The 18,525-nt window shown below is 40.6% G+C and overlaps 1 protein-coding gene across 1 annotated transcript in view; it reads left to right on the top strand.

Annotated features, from left to right (window-relative positions):
- The window catches only part of TAFA2 (TAFA chemokine like family member 2), a 172,844-nt gene extending 154,562 nt beyond the window's left edge, over window positions 1-18,282 (top strand). Inside the window, exons 4-6 of the mRNA XM_075274384.1 lie at window positions 3,592-3,744; window positions 9,379-9,503; window positions 18,220-18,282. Coding sequence (XP_075130485.1) covers window positions 3,592-3,744; window positions 9,379-9,503; window positions 18,220-18,231 — 290 coding nt within the window. The 3' untranslated portion in view covers window positions 18,232-18,282. The remainder of the gene's footprint in view (window positions 1-3,591; window positions 3,745-9,378; window positions 9,504-18,219) is intronic.
- The last annotated feature ends 243 nt before the right edge of the window (window positions 18,283-18,525 follow it).

Below are 18,525 nucleotides of genomic sequence, written 5' to 3'. Positions count from 1 at the left end.
CTAGATTAAAAACACACTGAGCACAACTTTGTAAATGAGTTGTATTAGAAGAAGATAATCTAAATACTGGAATTATCAGCCTACGGACAATGGACAGTTTAGTAAAATAAAAAAATAAAAAACTTAAAATGTTGTTTCTATATATAATGTCATTATATGTTATTATGGGTTTAGAAAATATAATGATGTAATCCAGATTTTAACATTGATGTCCTATTGTTATAGTATTTTGCTGTGTTTCTCCCGATTATATTTGTACTTTATATTATAACGCTATTGTAATTTATGTTCTCAGACATTTTAACGCTATTGTAATGTATTTTATCAAATTAATAATAGTTATTAGAGATGAGCGAACAGTGTTCTATCGAACACATGTTCGATCGGATATCAGGCTGTTTGATGTGTTCGATTCGAATCGAACATCATGTGGCAAACTCCAAAAAAATTTGATTCCCCTCCCACCTTCCCTGGTGCTTTTTTGCACCAATAACAGCGCAGGGGAGGTGGGACAGGAACTACGACACCGGAGGCATCGAAAAAAATCGGAAAAAGTCATTGGCTGCCGAAATCAGGTGACCTCCATTTTAGACGAATAGTGGATTTCAAATCCGGGTCATATGAGAATGTGAACTTTGTGACTAAGAGACAGAGATAGCTGTACAGGCAGGGATAGCTAGGGATAACCTTTATTTAGGTAGGATTGTTTTTAAAAATAACTTTTTGGGGCTCTATCGGGTGTGTAATTGTGATTTTTGTGATATAAACTTTTTCCCATAGGAATGCATTGGACAGCGCTGATTGGCCAGAGTACGGAATTCGACCAATCAGCGCTGGCTCTGCTGGAGGAGGCGGAGTCTAAGATCGCTCCACACCAGTCTCCATTCAGGTCCGACCTTAGACTCCGCCTCCTCCGGCAGAGCCAGCGCTGATTGGCCGAAGGCTGGCCAATGCGTTCCTATGGGTATGCAGAGACTTAGCAGTGCTGAGCCAGTTTTGCTGAACTACACAGTGTGCCGGTCAGCCCATCTGATATAGCAGAGCCGAGTGTGCACACTCGGCTCTGCTACATCAGATGTAGCAGAGCCGAGGGTGCACTAGAACCCTTATGCACACTCGGCTCTGCTACATCAGATGTAGCAGAGCCGAGGGTGCACTAGAACCCTTATGCACACTCGGCTCTGCTACATCAGATGTAGCAGAGCCGAGGGTGCACTAGAACCCTTATGCACACTCGGCTCTGCTACATCTGATGGGCTGACCGGCACACGGTGTAGTTGAGCAGAACTGGCTCAGCACTGCGAAGTCTCTGCATTCCCATAGGAATGCATTGGCCAGCCTTTGGCCAATCAGCGCTGGCTCTGCCGGAGGAGGCGGAGTCTAAGGTCGGACCTGAATGGAGACTGGTGTGGAGCGATCTTAGACTCCACCTCCTCCAGCAGAGCCAGCGCTGATTGGTCGAATTCCGTACTCTGGCCAATCAGCGCTGGCCAATGCATTCTATTAGCCCGATGAAGTAGAGCTGAATGTGTGTGCTTAGCTCAACTACGCCGGTGGAGTAGTTGAGCTAAGCACACACATTCAGCTCTACTTCATCGGGCTAATAGAATGCATTGGCCAATCAGCGCTGGCCAATGCATTCTATTAGCGTGAGCTGAGTTTGCACAGGGGTTCCAGTGCACCCTCGGCTCTGCTACATCTGATGTAGCAGAGCCGAGTGTGCATAAGGGTTCTAGTGCACCCTCGGCTCTGCTACATCTGATGTAGCAGAGCCGAGTGTTCACACTCGGCTCTGCTATATCAGATGGGCTGACCGGCACACGGTGTAGTTGAGCAGAACTGGCTCAGCACTGCTAAGTCTCTGCATTCCCATAGGAACGCATTCGCCAGCCTTTGGCCAATCAGCGCTGGCTCTGCCGGAGGAGGCGGAGTCTAAGGTCGGACCTGAATGGAGACTGGTGTGGAGCAATCTTAGACTCTGCCTCCTCCAGCAGAGCCAGCGCTGATTGGTCGAATTCCGTACTCTGGCCAATCAGCGCTGTCCAATGCATTCCTATGGGGAAAAGTTAGCTTGCGAAAATTGCAAGCTGACAGGGATTTCCATGAAATAAAGTGACTTTTATGCCCCCAGACATGCTTCCCCTGCTGTCCCAGTGTCATTCCAGGGTGTTGGTATCATTTCCTGGGGTGTCATAGTGGACTTGGTGACCCTCCAGACACGGATTTGGGTTTCCCCCTTAACGAGTATATGTTCCCCATAGACTATAATGGGGTTTGAAACCCGTTCGAACACTCGAACAGTGAGCGGCTGTTCGAATCGAATTTCGAACCTCGAACATTTTAGTGTTCGCTCATCTCTAATAGTTATATATCCCATATTTGTGTTTTTCCTCTAAGGCATGTATCTCTCTATGTGAGACCAGGGTATATTTTATACTGTTTTAATATGTGCTGTTTTGTATTGTAGTTTAAGGTCATGACTAAGGGCTTTAACACCCAAAATGCCTAGGAAAAGACTTGACGGTTCGCACATTTTAATTTGATACAATAAAGATCGGATTGTTTTAAAGGAGATGCAGGAGTCATTTATTTTCCAGTATTCTTAAAATAGGCCATAAATGTGTCATCTGACCCTTAGCAACTAACTGAGCAGAAAAATGCAAGGACTGTGGAATATCTGTGCATGTGGCTTATGCTGCAGCTAAGACCCCACGGGCCGTAATCGCAGCGCTAAAGCGCTTATTTACATGAAGTAGTAGTTGTACATGCACACATAATGCTGTGATAGGCATCTCCTTTTTCAGTGCTAGGAGCTAATGTGCAGTATAAGTTGGAAGACTGCAAATACTTCACATTAGGACTAGGAAAAAAATGCATCACATTTTTTTCACATCGTTTTTCATTGGGTTTTTACTGCATTTTTCTCTGCAATTTTTCTTAGTGAAATTATAGTGAAAGCGCTTGCATTTCCAAAGCTGAAATTTACATGCTGCACCATTGAAAACCCAGCTTTTCCACAGCATTTTATTTCCACAATGTGTAGATGGGATTAACCAGAATCTCATTCACTTTGGTACTATAAAGCGTAGTGTTTTTTTATGCTGTGTTTCAACAACAGGAAAAAAACATTGTGTTTCCACAACGTGTGGTCTCAGCCTTATCCATAAAATGGAACAGACACCGATGAAGCAGATGGAGAACCTGTTGGTAACTTTCAGTTGCACATTCTCCAACCTGCTCTTTATCTACAGTTGTTCTGAATGCATTTTGTACATAAAAGTATTTTGCCAGTATTTCATTTGTTTTTTTGAGTATTCAAAGAGCCTAGCAGGACCTAGTTTAGGGCACTGTATGCTTCCAGTTTCATGCAGAGGCTTTTTCTGTACTATGCAGCTGTTCTGCCATTGAAGCATTGCAGAGTTCCGTGCAGCTTAGTAGTCTGGATCTTTGGGAATATTGCATTTTATTTGACTGCTTTTTTATTTTGGTGGTTATCTTCTTCAAATATGAGTTATTATAATTGTAAAAAATATTCAGTTGAAATCTATTATTTTTGGGTAAAAATAGCCACTTATCTTCTTGCCTCTTCAGCCCAGCATGTTAAAACTGGAACATGTGAAGTTGTGGCTCTTCACAGATGCTGTAATAAGAACAAGATAGAGGAAAGGTCACAGACGGTAAAGTGCTCATGTTTTCCCGGACAAGTGGCAGGAACAACGAGAGCTACTCCATCTTGTGTAGATGGTATGTATATTGACTCAAATGTGCCTGCTTTATATGAATGACGTAAATGGAGACGCTCTTACTACATCATATATAAAGTATTTTTAATGTCTTACCTTTTGCTTTCTATAGTCAATGTATTCAACAGTATATAATCTGTGAACCGAAAACTGTAAGGCAATTCTAATTGTAATAGTTCTAACAGTTAAATTACATATTTTATGTATTATTTATGACAATGCTGATTGTGTGCAATTGTTTTTACATAAATATTCAAGAAAACAATTCTTATTATGTTTTATATTATTATTTATATATATTACAACCTTATAATGCAGCAGAAATTGAATTGTGAGCCATTAATGCTAGCATTTTGGTTTCCATCTTTTGGGTCCACTTGGGGACCCAAAATCGGAAACCCTATCCACTTAAAGAGAATTACCCTCTGAAACCCGCAGACCCCATAGACTATAGTGGGGTCCACTGGGTTTCCACCAAAAACGGCAGAGAGAAAAGTCCTGCCTGCCTATATTAAGCGGAATACTGTCATACTGAGACTCAAATGCTAGTGTGAACCTAGAGTAAGTAAATGAACAAAAGAGAAATCTAGTCAGGCAGGATATACAAAATATCGCCTCCAGAGTTGAAATCTTTGTGGAGGACCATGATATCACTAGACAACACATCTCCATCCTCCAATCCACAATCACAGAGCAATCCTCGTCCCTGCGAAGTATGTCACATCATGTTGAAGACTTGGATAATGGATACGGTGTCTTCCAGAAACTACAGAGGATGTGGATATTCCCCATACCTTAGACGCTATATTCAACCTTATCTTTTATGCCCCTACAACCCGGTATAGTTTTCCCAGCTTTCTACTTGGTGACACTAGTTGCCAGCAGACCCATATGGGAAACTTTTCCGTTACCTGTGACTCCAGAACACTTCCACTTGAGACTCTCTCAGCCATGGGTGCACAGATCTCCCAATAGGAACTTATTGACACATTGAAAGACTTACCTGGAATGAAGGTGTCAGGGCCTGATGGTTTCATGTTTCTCTAGTACAACATATTTAAGGGGGAAGTTGGTGCTGAGGATAGTCTCTTTATTTAACTCCTTCTTGCAGGAGAACACCTATCCTTCTGTCCTTTCTCCAATCACATATAACTTTGTTCCTGAAACCAGGAAAGGACTCAGAGTATTGTTGAACTCTGATCTTAAACTATTCACTATAATGCTGACTGCAAGGGTCAATGTTTGGCTTCCTTCCCTAATACCAGAGAATCAAGTAAGGTTTGTTCCCCTTTGACAGGGTGACAATGCCAGTTGAGCCCTATATCTTATTGACACACTGAATAAGCAGGGGAAGTCAGTGATCCTTCTCAGTTTGGATGCTGTCAAGGCATTTGACTGCCTTAGGTCGCCTGTTATATTTTGAGCTTTACATGCTTATGGCATCTTGGAACCTTTCCTTACCACAATCAAGAGTCTTTATTCTATCCCAACAGCTGCCATTCAATTCAACTCACTCACTTCACATCTCCTACATTCACTATTCGAAACGGTACATGCCAATATTTTCTCCCCTATGATTTGTAATGTTTATTAAACTACACATGGCTCAGATCAGTTGGCGTTTGGACATATGTGGATTCATGGTTAGGTTAAAGTTTCCCTATTTACTGATGATGTCCTTTTGGCTTTAGTAAATCCCCATTTTTCCCTACTCAATCTGCATGATGTTCTCTACACCTATGAAGGCAATTGAGATAACCCTACATTTACATATCCCATCAACTTTACTGCAACTGCTTAAACAGAATTTCAAATGGAAGGAAACATCCTTAAAATAGCTAGGGGTCCACCTTAGCTCCAGATGCTCTATGTGCAAAGCAAACTTCCCTCCCATTTGCTTTGCCCTTGTCCTTTTTTGGTCACTTAGCAGAGGTTAAAATGATCATACTCCCAAAAATATTGTATTATTTTGAAATCCTACCAGTGGCAGTGCCTTTTGGGGAGCTCTCGGTGATGCAGTTGGCCATTTTGGAGGTTATATATCACTCAGAGGATGCTCTCTTTCTGCTATACTCTCTCTTTTGGGCCCTATGCAGTTCCAATGAGATATATGGGTTATTGCAGAAGTCAGTTTACATTAGCTTCCTCATCCATCTTTAATATCCATATTATTCTCGGCATTTCAGCTTGGGAGCATGGCCACTAACATGATGTGTGTTTGGATGGATGTCTTTCCATATTGTTAACCTCTTCACCCTAGAGCTCTATACATTCTTGCACATACAACAGGATTACTCCTTCCTTTCCAACCTAGGCATACTTTTAATACTTTTCTTCTATTTTATGCTAGATACTTTTAGATCACTTATAGTCTTTCCTCCATTGTGTTTGAGAAACTCTGCCATGATGGCACATATGCTAATGGCCTCATATCAGCTATTTATAGTTTACACAATACATTAAGCAGGGCACCCCTTATTTAACATACATATATGATGAAATGGGAATCTATTGTATCCCCAGCTGTGGCATGTTATTTGGTCAGAAGCAGCTAAAAGACATTTATTTGTCCTGTGTATAAGGAAAATATGTTCACTATTTATTAAATGGCCCTCTGAAAGGAATGGGTAAGTGAGCCATCACGCTGCTCCATGACTGCCCCACCTCAGCCAAGACCTTGATAGCAGGTAGCCGGTATCACCCCTTAGTAAGAATGCTCTGCTAACTAGAATGAGAGAACTCCCTCAATAATATCCTGGATCGCTTTCAGATGATATGGGAGCCATAGGACACTTATTGCCTATCTTTGTTGTCATAAGAGATATACATACCTCTTCTGCAGCTTGCCGACACTTTCCCCATTTCTTTCTTTTCTATTCTCTTTTTTTTTTTCTGTTTCCTCACCCTTGTGTATTTTCCCTTGTTGTACATTATAGTCACTCTAGATGTTTTCAGATAAGGTAGCGTTTGGTACTGTTTGTGTTGTTTGTTCTGATAGAGCAGATGTTTCTGTCTTCACTTATGTCAATAGCTGTTCAAGCGGTATCTAGGGCCTATACCCTAGTAATGTAGTGTCCCAATTTTGTCTTGCCCTTGGTCTTTTTCTTGTTTTCTGTTCTTTTCTGTATATGTTGTTTACATTGTCCATACTTTAAACAAAAACAAATACAGCTGAAACAATAAAACAAAAACAAAATCCTTTATTGAAAACTCCTCTTATCCATAATAGCAAATGACAGACAGGAAAACAGTTTTAGGTAAAGGCCACATGTTGCAGAAATGGAGAAATTTGCTAAGATTCTGCAAAGTGGGAACTTAGCCTTAACGTCCTGTGGAGTTTGCAATAAAGACCTCTTTAAACTAACATCATGAGAGTTGGGATCTCCATATTCCTATTCCTGTCAAGGAGAGACAGAAGGCTTTCAACAAGCCTATATCCACAGAAGATCTTTGGTTAGTTCTCCAAGATCAGGGGCGTAACTACCGTGGTAGCAGCAGTAGCAGCTGCCACAGGGCCCGGACCATTAGGGGGCCCGGTGACAGCCGCTACCGCTGCGGTTTTTTTTAAATAGGCTGTTACGGGCCCTATTCACTTGCCGATCTTGGCTGGGCCGGGATCGGCAAGTGACACCGCGGGCCCCACAGGGGCTATCATTATACTCGGGGGTCTTTGCAGACCCCCGAGTATAATGATCGGCGGACCGGAGAGGTAAGGGAACATAAAAAACTGTTACTTACCTCTCCGCGATCCTGCCAGGCCTCCGTCCTACTGTTGTCTGACGTCTCTGACGTCACATGAACCCGGCATGCTTCCCGGGTCATATGACGTCCGACGTCATTAACGAAGGACGCGAGAGGAGGACAGCACAGCACAGGAGCCGGGGAACAGGTAAGAAGCAACAGTGGTTTTTTTTTTAATGTTTTTATTCCCCGGGTCTCCGATTATTATACTCTGGGGTCTGAAAAAACCCCAGAGTATAATAATTGTTTATGGGTGTCCACAGAGGGACACTATTGGGGTTAATACTGTGTGCAGGGGACACTATTGGGGTTAATACTGTGTGCAGGGGCCACTATTGGTGTTAATACTGTGTGCAGGGGCCACTATTGGGGTTAATAGTGTGTGCAGGGGACACTATTGGGGTTAATAGTGTGTGCAGGGGACACTATTGGGGTTAATACTGTGTGCAGGGGACACTATTGGGGATAATACTGTGTGCAGGGGACACTATTGGGGTTAATACTGTGTGCAGGGGACACTATTGGGGTTAATACTGTGTGCAGGGGACACTATTGGGGTTAATACTGTGTGCAGGGGACACTATTGGGGTTAATACTGTGTGCAGGGGACACTATTGGGGTTAATAGTGTGTGCAGGGGACACTATTGGGGTTAATACTGTGTGCAGGGGACACTATTGGGGTTAATACTGTGTGCAGGGGACACTATTGGGGTTAATAGTGTGTGCAGGGACCACTATTGGGGTTAATACTGTGTGCAGGGGACACTATTGGGGATAATACTGTGTGCAGGGGCCACTATTGGGGTTAATACTGTGTGCAGGGGCCACTATTGGGGTTAATACTGTGTGCAGGGGACACTATTGGGGTTAATACTGTGTGCAGGGGACACTATTGGGGTTAATACTGTGTGCAGGGGACACTATTGGGGTTAATACTGTGTGCAGGGGCCAGTAAGGGACATAATAGAGTGCGGAGGAGGGGGTCGGTCGAGGTCTTCGGCGTCAGTTGGGATGGGGGGGGGCCCCATGTCAAAAGTTCGCCACGGGGCCCCGCCATTCCTAGTTACGCCACTGTCCAAGATGTTCCTTCAAAAACTGTGAATAAGTGTTGTCAGGATCTGGGGTTGCTAGGTGGGGTGGCATAGACACACGAGTCCAATTTCTTTAGTCCAAAACAAAGGTAGAGTTTATTTTCACTCAAAAAGGCAGACAAAAGGAAACAATACAAAAATAAATACCTGCCCGGTTAGGCTCTAACTAAACATAGAATAGGTTACCTTACCTAGAATAACAGAAATCCAAAAGCCAGTAGAATCATTCAGGACACAGCTCCAAAAATATGACCTCTCTGTTGGCTCTCTAGCCAAGCTTTGCCAAAGTGTTGTTGCTGAAGCAACTTCTTAAGCCTCCTTCACGAAGAGACTCTCTGCAACTGAGTCGCTGCCAGAACATCCCCAAAGTGTGGACTGGAGGGGGGGTGGAATGACAGGTCCCACTACCAACCTACCTGCCATTCCTAAAAATCCAGCCCAGTAACTGGAACTTTGAAATAACCCTCAGCAGACAATAGTTATCTGCTGAGAACTGTTATTTCTGGAGTTTTCTCATCTCACCCACCTTAGTAGTCTGGGTGAGATGTACACCCCCTCCATTACCTGACCATCCATCGGCTTACAGCATACATAGAAGTAGTTGATTTAGATTTCTCTTTTGAAAACTTACTTAATTTTGTTAATTGTCAAAAATAAACTATTACTACTTTTTTTGAAAATATTCTTACTTTGCTGCATTTTTCCCATGCTTTTTTAAACTTTTGTACCGTGCTGTATACAAAGTTTGATAAAATTGTTGGGCTACATGTCTTCATTTAGATGTTGATTTTGTTGATTATAGCGTCTATAGTGGAACAGAAATGGTGGTGTCAAATGCAACCATGTCTTGATGGAGAGGAATGCAAAGTCCTTCCAGACCAAAAAGGATGGAGCTGTGCCTCAGGTAATAAAGTGAAAACCACAAAGGTGAGTACTAGATTGCATACACATCAATTATTCCAGACAGTTATCATCATCATAGGTTTAAAGGGGTATTCCCAAGTACATAATTATTTTTAAATTTGTAGATAATTAAAAGTTAAACATTTTTGCAAATACAAGTAATTAAACATTTTGCAGAGTTTTAAAGATTTTCTCTAAATATCTTGTGGTCACAGTCTGTTGTCTTGATCAGTTGCCTTGGATACGACCATGAATGCAGGAACCTTCTAAGCTCAGAAAATCAGCCATGATTTCTTTATTGTGGCCGGGATATCTTCTGATACATGTAGTGTCCCTGTCTGATATCCCAGCTACAATAAGAAAATCATAGCTGGGTTCCTGACAAGTCCCAGATCATAGAAAGTTTCTGCATTAGTGGTGGCAACCGATCAAGATAAAAGACTGTCACAACTAAGAAAGTTAGAGAAAATCTTTAAAACTTTGCAGAATTTTTAATTACTTATATTTGCAAAAATGTTTAACTTTTAATTGTCTACAAATACAGATATGATTATGTACATGGGAATACCCCTTTAAGCAATGTTAAAATGAAATTTTATGTTCCAATGCTTTATCATTTATAAATGCAATCTTATATATTATATTATGATATTAATGTAAAAACTAAATTCACTGAAAAAATATCTAGAACGAAAAGATAAAATTTAACTTTTATTTAGTAACAGACTAAAAAAGTATCAAAAAGGTGTTTCAAGAGGCCGAAAACACCAGTGGATCTATGTACTAGGTCACAGAATGGCAGATCGTAAAACGCTACTTGTACCAAAAATTAAATCTAAAAATGACGGTAATTTTCGTATCATAGGCACATATGACAGTCATTACAAAGCTGTTATGAGTACATTGAAAAAACATTGGAGAATTCTCAAATCGGATTCTGACCTGGATGAAGTACTGGGGTCTAGACCTTTGGTAACTTATAGGAGGGGGAAAAACTTAAGGGACAGATTGGTCCACAGCTTCTTACCCCCAGAAGTTGGTAGAGATACTTGGTTAAGCAGAGGACGCACTGTGGGGACCCACAGATGTGGAGGATGCTCTGCTTGCGATTTCATCAATTCTTCCAAAACCTTTGAGAACTATGTCACTAATCAAATGTTCAATTGTCGCGACTTTGCCAATTGCTCCACAATGGGGGTTGTGTATCTATTAAGTTGCCCATGCCCAATGGGTTATGTGGGTAAAACTATTCGGCAATTTAGGAGAAGAATAAGAGATCATGTGTGCGATATTCTGAACGAACGTGACACCCCAGTGGCAAGGCATTTTAAAAGGAGCCATAATTCGGATATCAGATCCATGAAATTTCAGGCCATTGAAGTCGTGAGACCTCATGCTCGTGGTGGAGACTGGGACAATCTGGTCCTGAGAAAAGAAACTCAGTGGATCTACAAATTAGACACCCTTCAGCCGAGTGGAATAAATGAAACTCTCGATTTTTCGTGTTACATTTAATTCAATATATTTTATTAATGTGCTTGTTCTACAAACCATTCTGTTTTTGAAATATATTATTCACTCTCTGCTCAACAATATGGCAGGGTCACTGGAATATGAACTGCTTATCAATAATTGATCTGACCACGGGCTATGGTCAGTAATTTCCCCATTTTTGTATCTTTTATTCAGTCCCCCTACATATCCCCTTGTTCTCCTCCTATGTATATTGCAGTTGTTTTCATGTTTTTCGTGGGTAGATTTCTTACCTGCATACTCTTCATTTAGTCTCCATTCATAGCCAATGCATTCGTAGGTAGCATACTTACCTGCTTACTCTCTCTTTAAATAGTCTATATTCATAGCTATGTGCACTGTACCTTTAGTCCATCATGCTCTTATTTGGGTTAGGTGTATGTGTTAGTATCATATTGACGATCTATGCATTTGATTCCCCTTTCTATCGGGGAACTAAGTTCGTCTTCTGTTTAGTTGCGCATGCGCGGCATTATACAGACGGCCGGGAAATCAAGTCCGTCCTTTACTGCGGTGCGCATGTGTGAGATTCTGCAGTGGATATGTTCCTACGTGCTCGGAGAACTAAGTTAGTCTTCTGTTCAGAAGCGCATTGCATTTTGCAGATGGCCGGGTAATAAAGTTCGTCCTCGTCTGGAGTGCGCATGTGTGGGAATTTGCAGTGTATGTGTTCCTGCGTGCTCGTATTACCGAGCGAAGACACACCTATCGGGCATAATGATTGGAGGAATCGTATGGGTTGGGAGGAGACTGTCCTTTAAAAGTGGGTTGTGTTTGCGGCGCGCTACCGCCGACATCAGTGCGGTCGCGTCTGGTCACAGACATTTGTGATTTGGGTATTAACCCATGCTGAACTATAATTTATTGGCCCCTGATGACTCATAGTTTTGAAGAAATGCAGCGTTGGGCTATTAATAGGTCAGACTATTCAGCTACATGCCTTCTATTAGACAAACAGCAGACGTTTTAGTGCCGCTCACCTAAGCATCTTCAGGCCTGCCAGATCCCGTTGGCGTGGCATTAGGCCAGTAACCTCGGGGGAGACAAGCACTGGAGGGCTTATAGCACACTTGAGTCTGGCACAAGTTTATTACGTGCTGTTTGTCTATTAGGCATTCTCTTTATGGTTGAGGGAGGCAGTGATACATTTAGGTAATGTGCTTTATCCTATTATGTTGCTAGACCCTCAAACATTGTATCGTCTTATCATTGTCTGACTACAAAAGGAGACTCATGATCGTTTGGCACACATGGTTACATCCAGGTGGACAGTGTGACCTAGTACATAGATCCACTGGTGTTTTCGGCCTCTTGAAACACCTTTTTGATACTTTTTTAGTCTGTTACTAAATAAAAGTTAAATTTTATCTTTTCGTTCTAGATATTTTTTCAGTGAATTTACTCTTTATCTAGACATATACGTATTCTGTGCATACAGTGAATAATGTAAAAACTAGGACAGAATAATTCACATTTCAGCTTTTGTAGAAAATGAAGAGCATAAATGATCTGGAGTAGTTTCCTAATATGTTTGAAAAATATATAGTGCTCTGATTTTTAATTTTTTTTAATAATGTACAGTGCACCTTTTCTCCTATGCACATACTAGCACCAATGGCAACTACTATTCCATCCGAAGATCAAGAGTTAACTTGGCTTGGTGAACTAGTAATAAAGGATATAAAACTTATGACATGCTCACATCTGCTTTTGTATTCCATCTGGGGAGAGTCCGTATGATTCGTGCGGGCAGTGCGCGGCAAGCACACAGACCCCATTATAGTCTATTATAGTCTATGAGGTCTGTGTGCTTTTACAACACAGCACTTGCAATTGCGTCAATTGTGTTTCGTTCGGGGGTCTCCATGCGGACTCTTCCCGGACAGAATACAAAAGCAGAATTGAACAGGGCATTATACTTTGGGATACTCTCAAATCTGGAAAAGATCAAGTCTGTTTAAATGTTACAAGAAAAATAGCTCTGGACTCCAAGCTACCACCTACCGTAAGGCTTAGTTCACACGGGAGGGGGGGGGGGGTGGGGGGGCAGATTTTGTCACCGAGAGTGATGCGGGGGGCCGCATCACTCTCAGGTCAAAACCCGCCTGCCACGACTGTCGCTTCCCCCTCTGGAGTCAGCTCAAATGAATGGACCGACTCCAGGGGTTGCTGCCGCCAGGTGGATGCCGCGGTTCAACCAGTCGCGGAATCCGCCTGAAGAAAGGGCAGCTCGCTTCTTTTTTCCGCTAGCGGCAACATGCTGCTCGCGGAAAAAAGAAGCCTGGCGGTCTCCATAGACCACCATTGTGAGGGGCAGATTATGACGTGGATTACACGCCATAAACCGCCCCCTCTGTTCCCGTGTGAACAGGCCCTAAGGTGTTAATCTATGGCACAAGGACTGTGCTAAATGTCCCCTTGGCATTTGGGAATTGTTCCAGTCATGGACATTATGTGGGTTTTGTATGTGTAACTTGTATATAAGACTACACTCACATAGTTAGTTAGGCACTTCCCTCTCTACCCTATACCTATGCCCCTCCCTGTATTCCTGTTCCTTAGTTAGGTAACCTTTTATTATATTTCCCTTGTTTATTATGTTTCCTCTTCATTTTCCACCATGTAAACTGACTCTAAAGATGGTGGCATCTTTAAACCTAATATTATGTAGATCTGGTTAAAAATGAGCAGATCTGCCTAGGAGCCGTTTTCTGACTGCAGCAGAAACGCATTGTGTTTTTCCATAGTGTTTTTTTTTTACAGAATTTCTGCTTATATTAAACCTATGTGGAAAGTGCCAGTGTTTCCATAAATATAACTCACCTGCTGCGATTTGCAAAAAATTGCATTTTTCTGCAGTGTGCATGGGATTAGCCAGAATGCCATCCACTTTGTAGGTAATGTAAAACACAGCGTCTTTTCACCACTAAAAGACAAAGAAGGTTATAATATAATGTAACTAAAAACAGGTCAAAATTATCCAATACAAGGAGAAACAATATATCACTGCAGGATACAGCCAAAATCAGAGTGATAGCTTGACACTTGTTTTCAGTTAACTTAGTTATATATTACCCTTAAACCTGAGAGGCATATACTATAAATTACATCATGTTCTGTACACTGGATAAAGTTTTGATTATACAAGTTTTTTGCAACAAGGGAGGAAGCTGGTTAAATGAGTGTTGCTCAACCTCAACATACCATATATAAAACACTATCATTCAGGAAAATTTGTAATAAAGTTGTCACTATTGTGCATGAAGAGCATGACATAAATCCTACTAAAATGAGAAAAATAGTGATATTATGGCCACGGTACAGTATTTTAGAAATAGAATCAACACATAAATTCACCAGATGAAATGACTTGTAAGTAGACTCACAGCTCTCACTGCTGAGAATTCGAAATTCCCAACCATACTGACTTTAAAACACATCATAATTTCAACAGCCGGTGTGTTCCTCCAGGGAATCCTGATTGCACGTCTGTGAATGGTGTTTCCATAATGATGATGAAAGTGACTTCTGCTTTTAGTTACAAACTGGAAATATTAGAAATATGATGAAATGAAAATCATTAAACTTGTCCGTAAATCGTATTGAGGTGTACACCACAACATGGTATATGTAATAGGTGTGTATATCAAATGTGTTCGCATTAAGTATTCAAAAGGTATGCCGTTCCCCAGTGATGCAAAGTCACCTTGGGTATTATACACCTGCCCTGCATATGGTAAGAGAAAGCGAGCATATTGCTATGTTGCTGTTTTGATATCTACACTTAGCATTCCCAGAAATGCTGATATTTGTGTGTACAATACCATACTTGTCAATGTAATAAAGTAGTAAATAAGTTACTAGATGCTTTGCTAGTTGCTACTGTACATCAAGTAGAAATAATTTTTCTTCACCAATAGGGAAATAATATAATTACTCTTTAGCTCATTATATAGAGATACAAGTCCCAAGAATGGTAATAAACTGTGAATCCTAACTACTAGAGATGAGCGAGTACTGTTCGGATCAGCCGATCTGAACAGCACGCTCACATAGAAATGAATGGACATAGCCGGCACGCGGGGGGTTAAGCGTCCGGCCGCCGTCAAAGCGGAAGTACCAGGTGTATCCATTCATTTCTATGGAGCGTGCTGTTCGGATCGGCTGATCCGAACAGTACTCGCTCATCTCTACTAACTACCAGACAAGTTGCTACCTTAAAGTACAACTAAACTTTTGAACAACTTTTAATATTCTGGCAGTATTTGTGTCAGTCATACATTTTGTAATATACTTTTTTAACAAATTTTGACTTTTTTAGTGAAATCCTATATTACCATTATTTCTCTTGTTGAGAACTGTACTCTCCTTCTTTCTGTTTACAGTATACAGGCTTGTGTATAATGCAGGAAAAATATGGTTGGGGGTTCCCTTAAAAACCTTGAGCAGTTCTACCTGTGTTTCCAGAGATATCATTGATAAGGTCAGAGTCGCTTTATTGCTAAATGACCAATCATCCTGGGTAGCTCTTGTGTTTGGTATTCATTCTTCTCTCAGCTAAAGAATGTATGCTGATGCACTTTTTATTAAAAACACAGGGGTTAAATAGTAGCAGAGAAAAGAAGTGATATAACAACAGCGTAAATTTTCATATTCATTCCTGATTGGTATGGTACAGCTCCATCAAACAGAAAAAGTTTAAGCAGTTCTGTATATAGCCAGCTACTCCCGGTCCTGAGTGGTAACCTTGGGGAGTTGTCTTCTGGCAGCAAGCCAAGCATTTTTTTTTCTTGCACCCATCAGGGATGCATGTGCCATCTTATCATATAACATTATACCAGTTTCAAGCATAAGCAAATATATCTAGCATTCAACTTTTAAGGATAACAATGTTTTTTCATACATTACATGATTATAAACTTGACATCATTATCCTAAATTAAAGATACTGGGATGCAATAAAAGATATGTAACAAGGCTTTGACCTACTATGTGCTATTTACATTACTACTTATGTAGCAGATATTGCCATTTCAACTTCTCCTGGCACCAAGGATTGTATGTGAATGCTGCCTATGTACACAAAGTTACGCTCAGACTCCTTACAATAGAAATCTTTATTTCTTCATGACAAGTCACACCTTAATGAATTCATTCTCATCTTGCAATTGTCATCTAATTGTGTTTGCTCTTTGAAGAGGGAAGGGGGATTACATTTCTATTCCAAATCTGAAAATCAGAATAAATCTCTGGATCAATGTACCATTACTAGTAAGCATACCTTGTAATATTTTTAACCAAACCAGACACTTCGGTAAAATTATTCAACCTTTAACTTTCACAATTTTTTGGGGTAATTCAGTCTCAATTCTTTAACTGAAAAGAACTGCTATCTATGTTGGTGTAAAAATGTAGTTCTAGCCATACTGCTGAGTATAAAATAATCATTAGACAGATCCGTCTATTGACTTTCGATCATTCTAAACATAATTATATGTAAATGCCTTATCTTGTCTATGTATGAATTTATTAACTTATTTATTAATCTGTCTGTTACAGTATTTTTCAATAATATGTTTGTCCGTAAAATTTACACATTCACAAGGAAAAAATGTACACTTAATACGCCACACTGTATGAGAACAGTTTTTGGAGGGCAGATTTTGGTGGAATAGATTTTTTTTATGCTACTTTTCCTTTTTTTCCCCCTATCAGTATGTCTTTGGAGTGTGGGAGGAAACCTAAACACATGGAGTACATACAGACTCCTTGCAGGTTTTGTCCTTGGTTGGATTCAAACCCAGGACTCCAACGCTGCAGTGCTAACCACTGAGCCACCGTGCCACTGCCACTTTTCAATACAATTTTGGTGCCATGTGTTATTTGCAGAACCCATAAAGTAAAAGCAAAATGGAAAGCCCTCAAAAGTGACCCTTTTTTGGAAAATAGACCAACTCTCATCAGCTATTAACCATCAACTAGGTCATTTACATGTTTCGGTAATTGGTGGATGCAGTTAGCATAAAATACTACCCAAATCAGAATATGTAAATCCACTTCTGTTCGCTGTAAGAAAATAGTTAATGAGGCTGTGAATGTAGAAACAAGTCTGTAGTGTTGCTCCTCTGAGATGTGTGACATAATGGTGGTGCAATTATGTAATTGTGTAATAAGCACTAGATCTCATGAGAATGCTAAGGCAGCTGAGAATAAGGAAAGGTATTGTGCATGGCCTTTAAAAATAGCATATTCTCACCATGTAGACATGTGTTTTACTGTAAAAATATAGAATTTTCATATTTAAAAGGGAGCTTTATTTTAGTTACTACCTCTTGTTTTTTATGATGTACCTGGAGGTTCAAGTCTGGTTACGACAACAGATCAAATGGCTTTTCATTACATTTATCCCCCATTTACCTTTTAAAATGTCATATTATTTTTATTGTCTGATGTTAATGTCAATATCAATGTGTTTGAACATTGACAAATACTAGTATTTCCATCAAGATAAGGAACATAGAAATTGCCATTAAACAAGAGTCACAGTAGAATAGAGATAGACTCATAGAGATTCTAAACATTGTGCTGAATTTCCAACACTATGATATTCTTACCATACAAAACAGAAAAAATCTAAAGCCCAGTTCACATCCGTGTTTGGGCCATTCCATTTCCCTCTTCGCATGAAAAATGTGGAGAGAAAAGCTCTGCAAGCAGCACTTCTCTCTCTGCATTTTTCATGCTGCAAACACACAGACCCCATTATAGTCTATGAGGTCCTTGGGTTTCCTAAGGTAACCGCTTTTTAATGCGGATTAGGTTTCCATTCAGGGGGTCCCCAAGCAGACTCCCCGAATGGAAACCCATGTGCAGATGTGAACCGGGCCTTAATCAGGGAACACACAGTAAATGTAAACAGAGCCCATTTCCCTCTGATTCCCCATGACAAGTGGTAACCTCTCAATATTTTGGTACTGCTAGCCTAGAGGGCAGTATATGACACAAGAATTCAAAGATTACCCAAAAGGTAATTCCTGCATCTTAGTACTTAGTACTAGATGTTATGGAGAGTGTATCGGTTGTGTCTGGAGTGTTTCCTTAATACTTCATAAAGTATAAACATAAGTGTAAAATAATTATCTCAAAACATATGATAATATTTATTAGTTATAATGTAAGTCTAATGTTTTTATATTTTCTCTTTTAGGTAACTCGATAGCTGTAAGTAAATAGAGAAATGGGACTCACTGTGGGAAAAGATAAGGCGGAGGAGATCTAGAACCTTCTATAATGCAAATGTTTGTGGAGAACATGTATAACAGAACTTGAGCCAACTGATCTATACAAAAACAATGAGAGCACAAATTCTCCCAAATTTGTGGACTGCACATTTATAGAACACGTATAGAACATTGAGCTGTTGAGTGCATGACTACTGTAGCTCAGCGTGGAAACAAGAAGCGATATCCTATCGATACATTATTTCACAATTCTTTGCAGTAAGAAGACGCTT

Source organism: Leptodactylus fuscus, chromosome 5 (assembly GCF_031893055.1).
Source record: "Leptodactylus fuscus isolate aLepFus1 chromosome 5, aLepFus1.hap2, whole genome shotgun sequence".
NCBI classification, from domain to species: domain Eukaryota; kingdom Metazoa; phylum Chordata; class Amphibia; order Anura; family Leptodactylidae; genus Leptodactylus; species Leptodactylus fuscus.
Note: the sequence above shows the minus strand (reverse complement) of the source record. Positions and strands in the feature narration are given on the sequence as shown.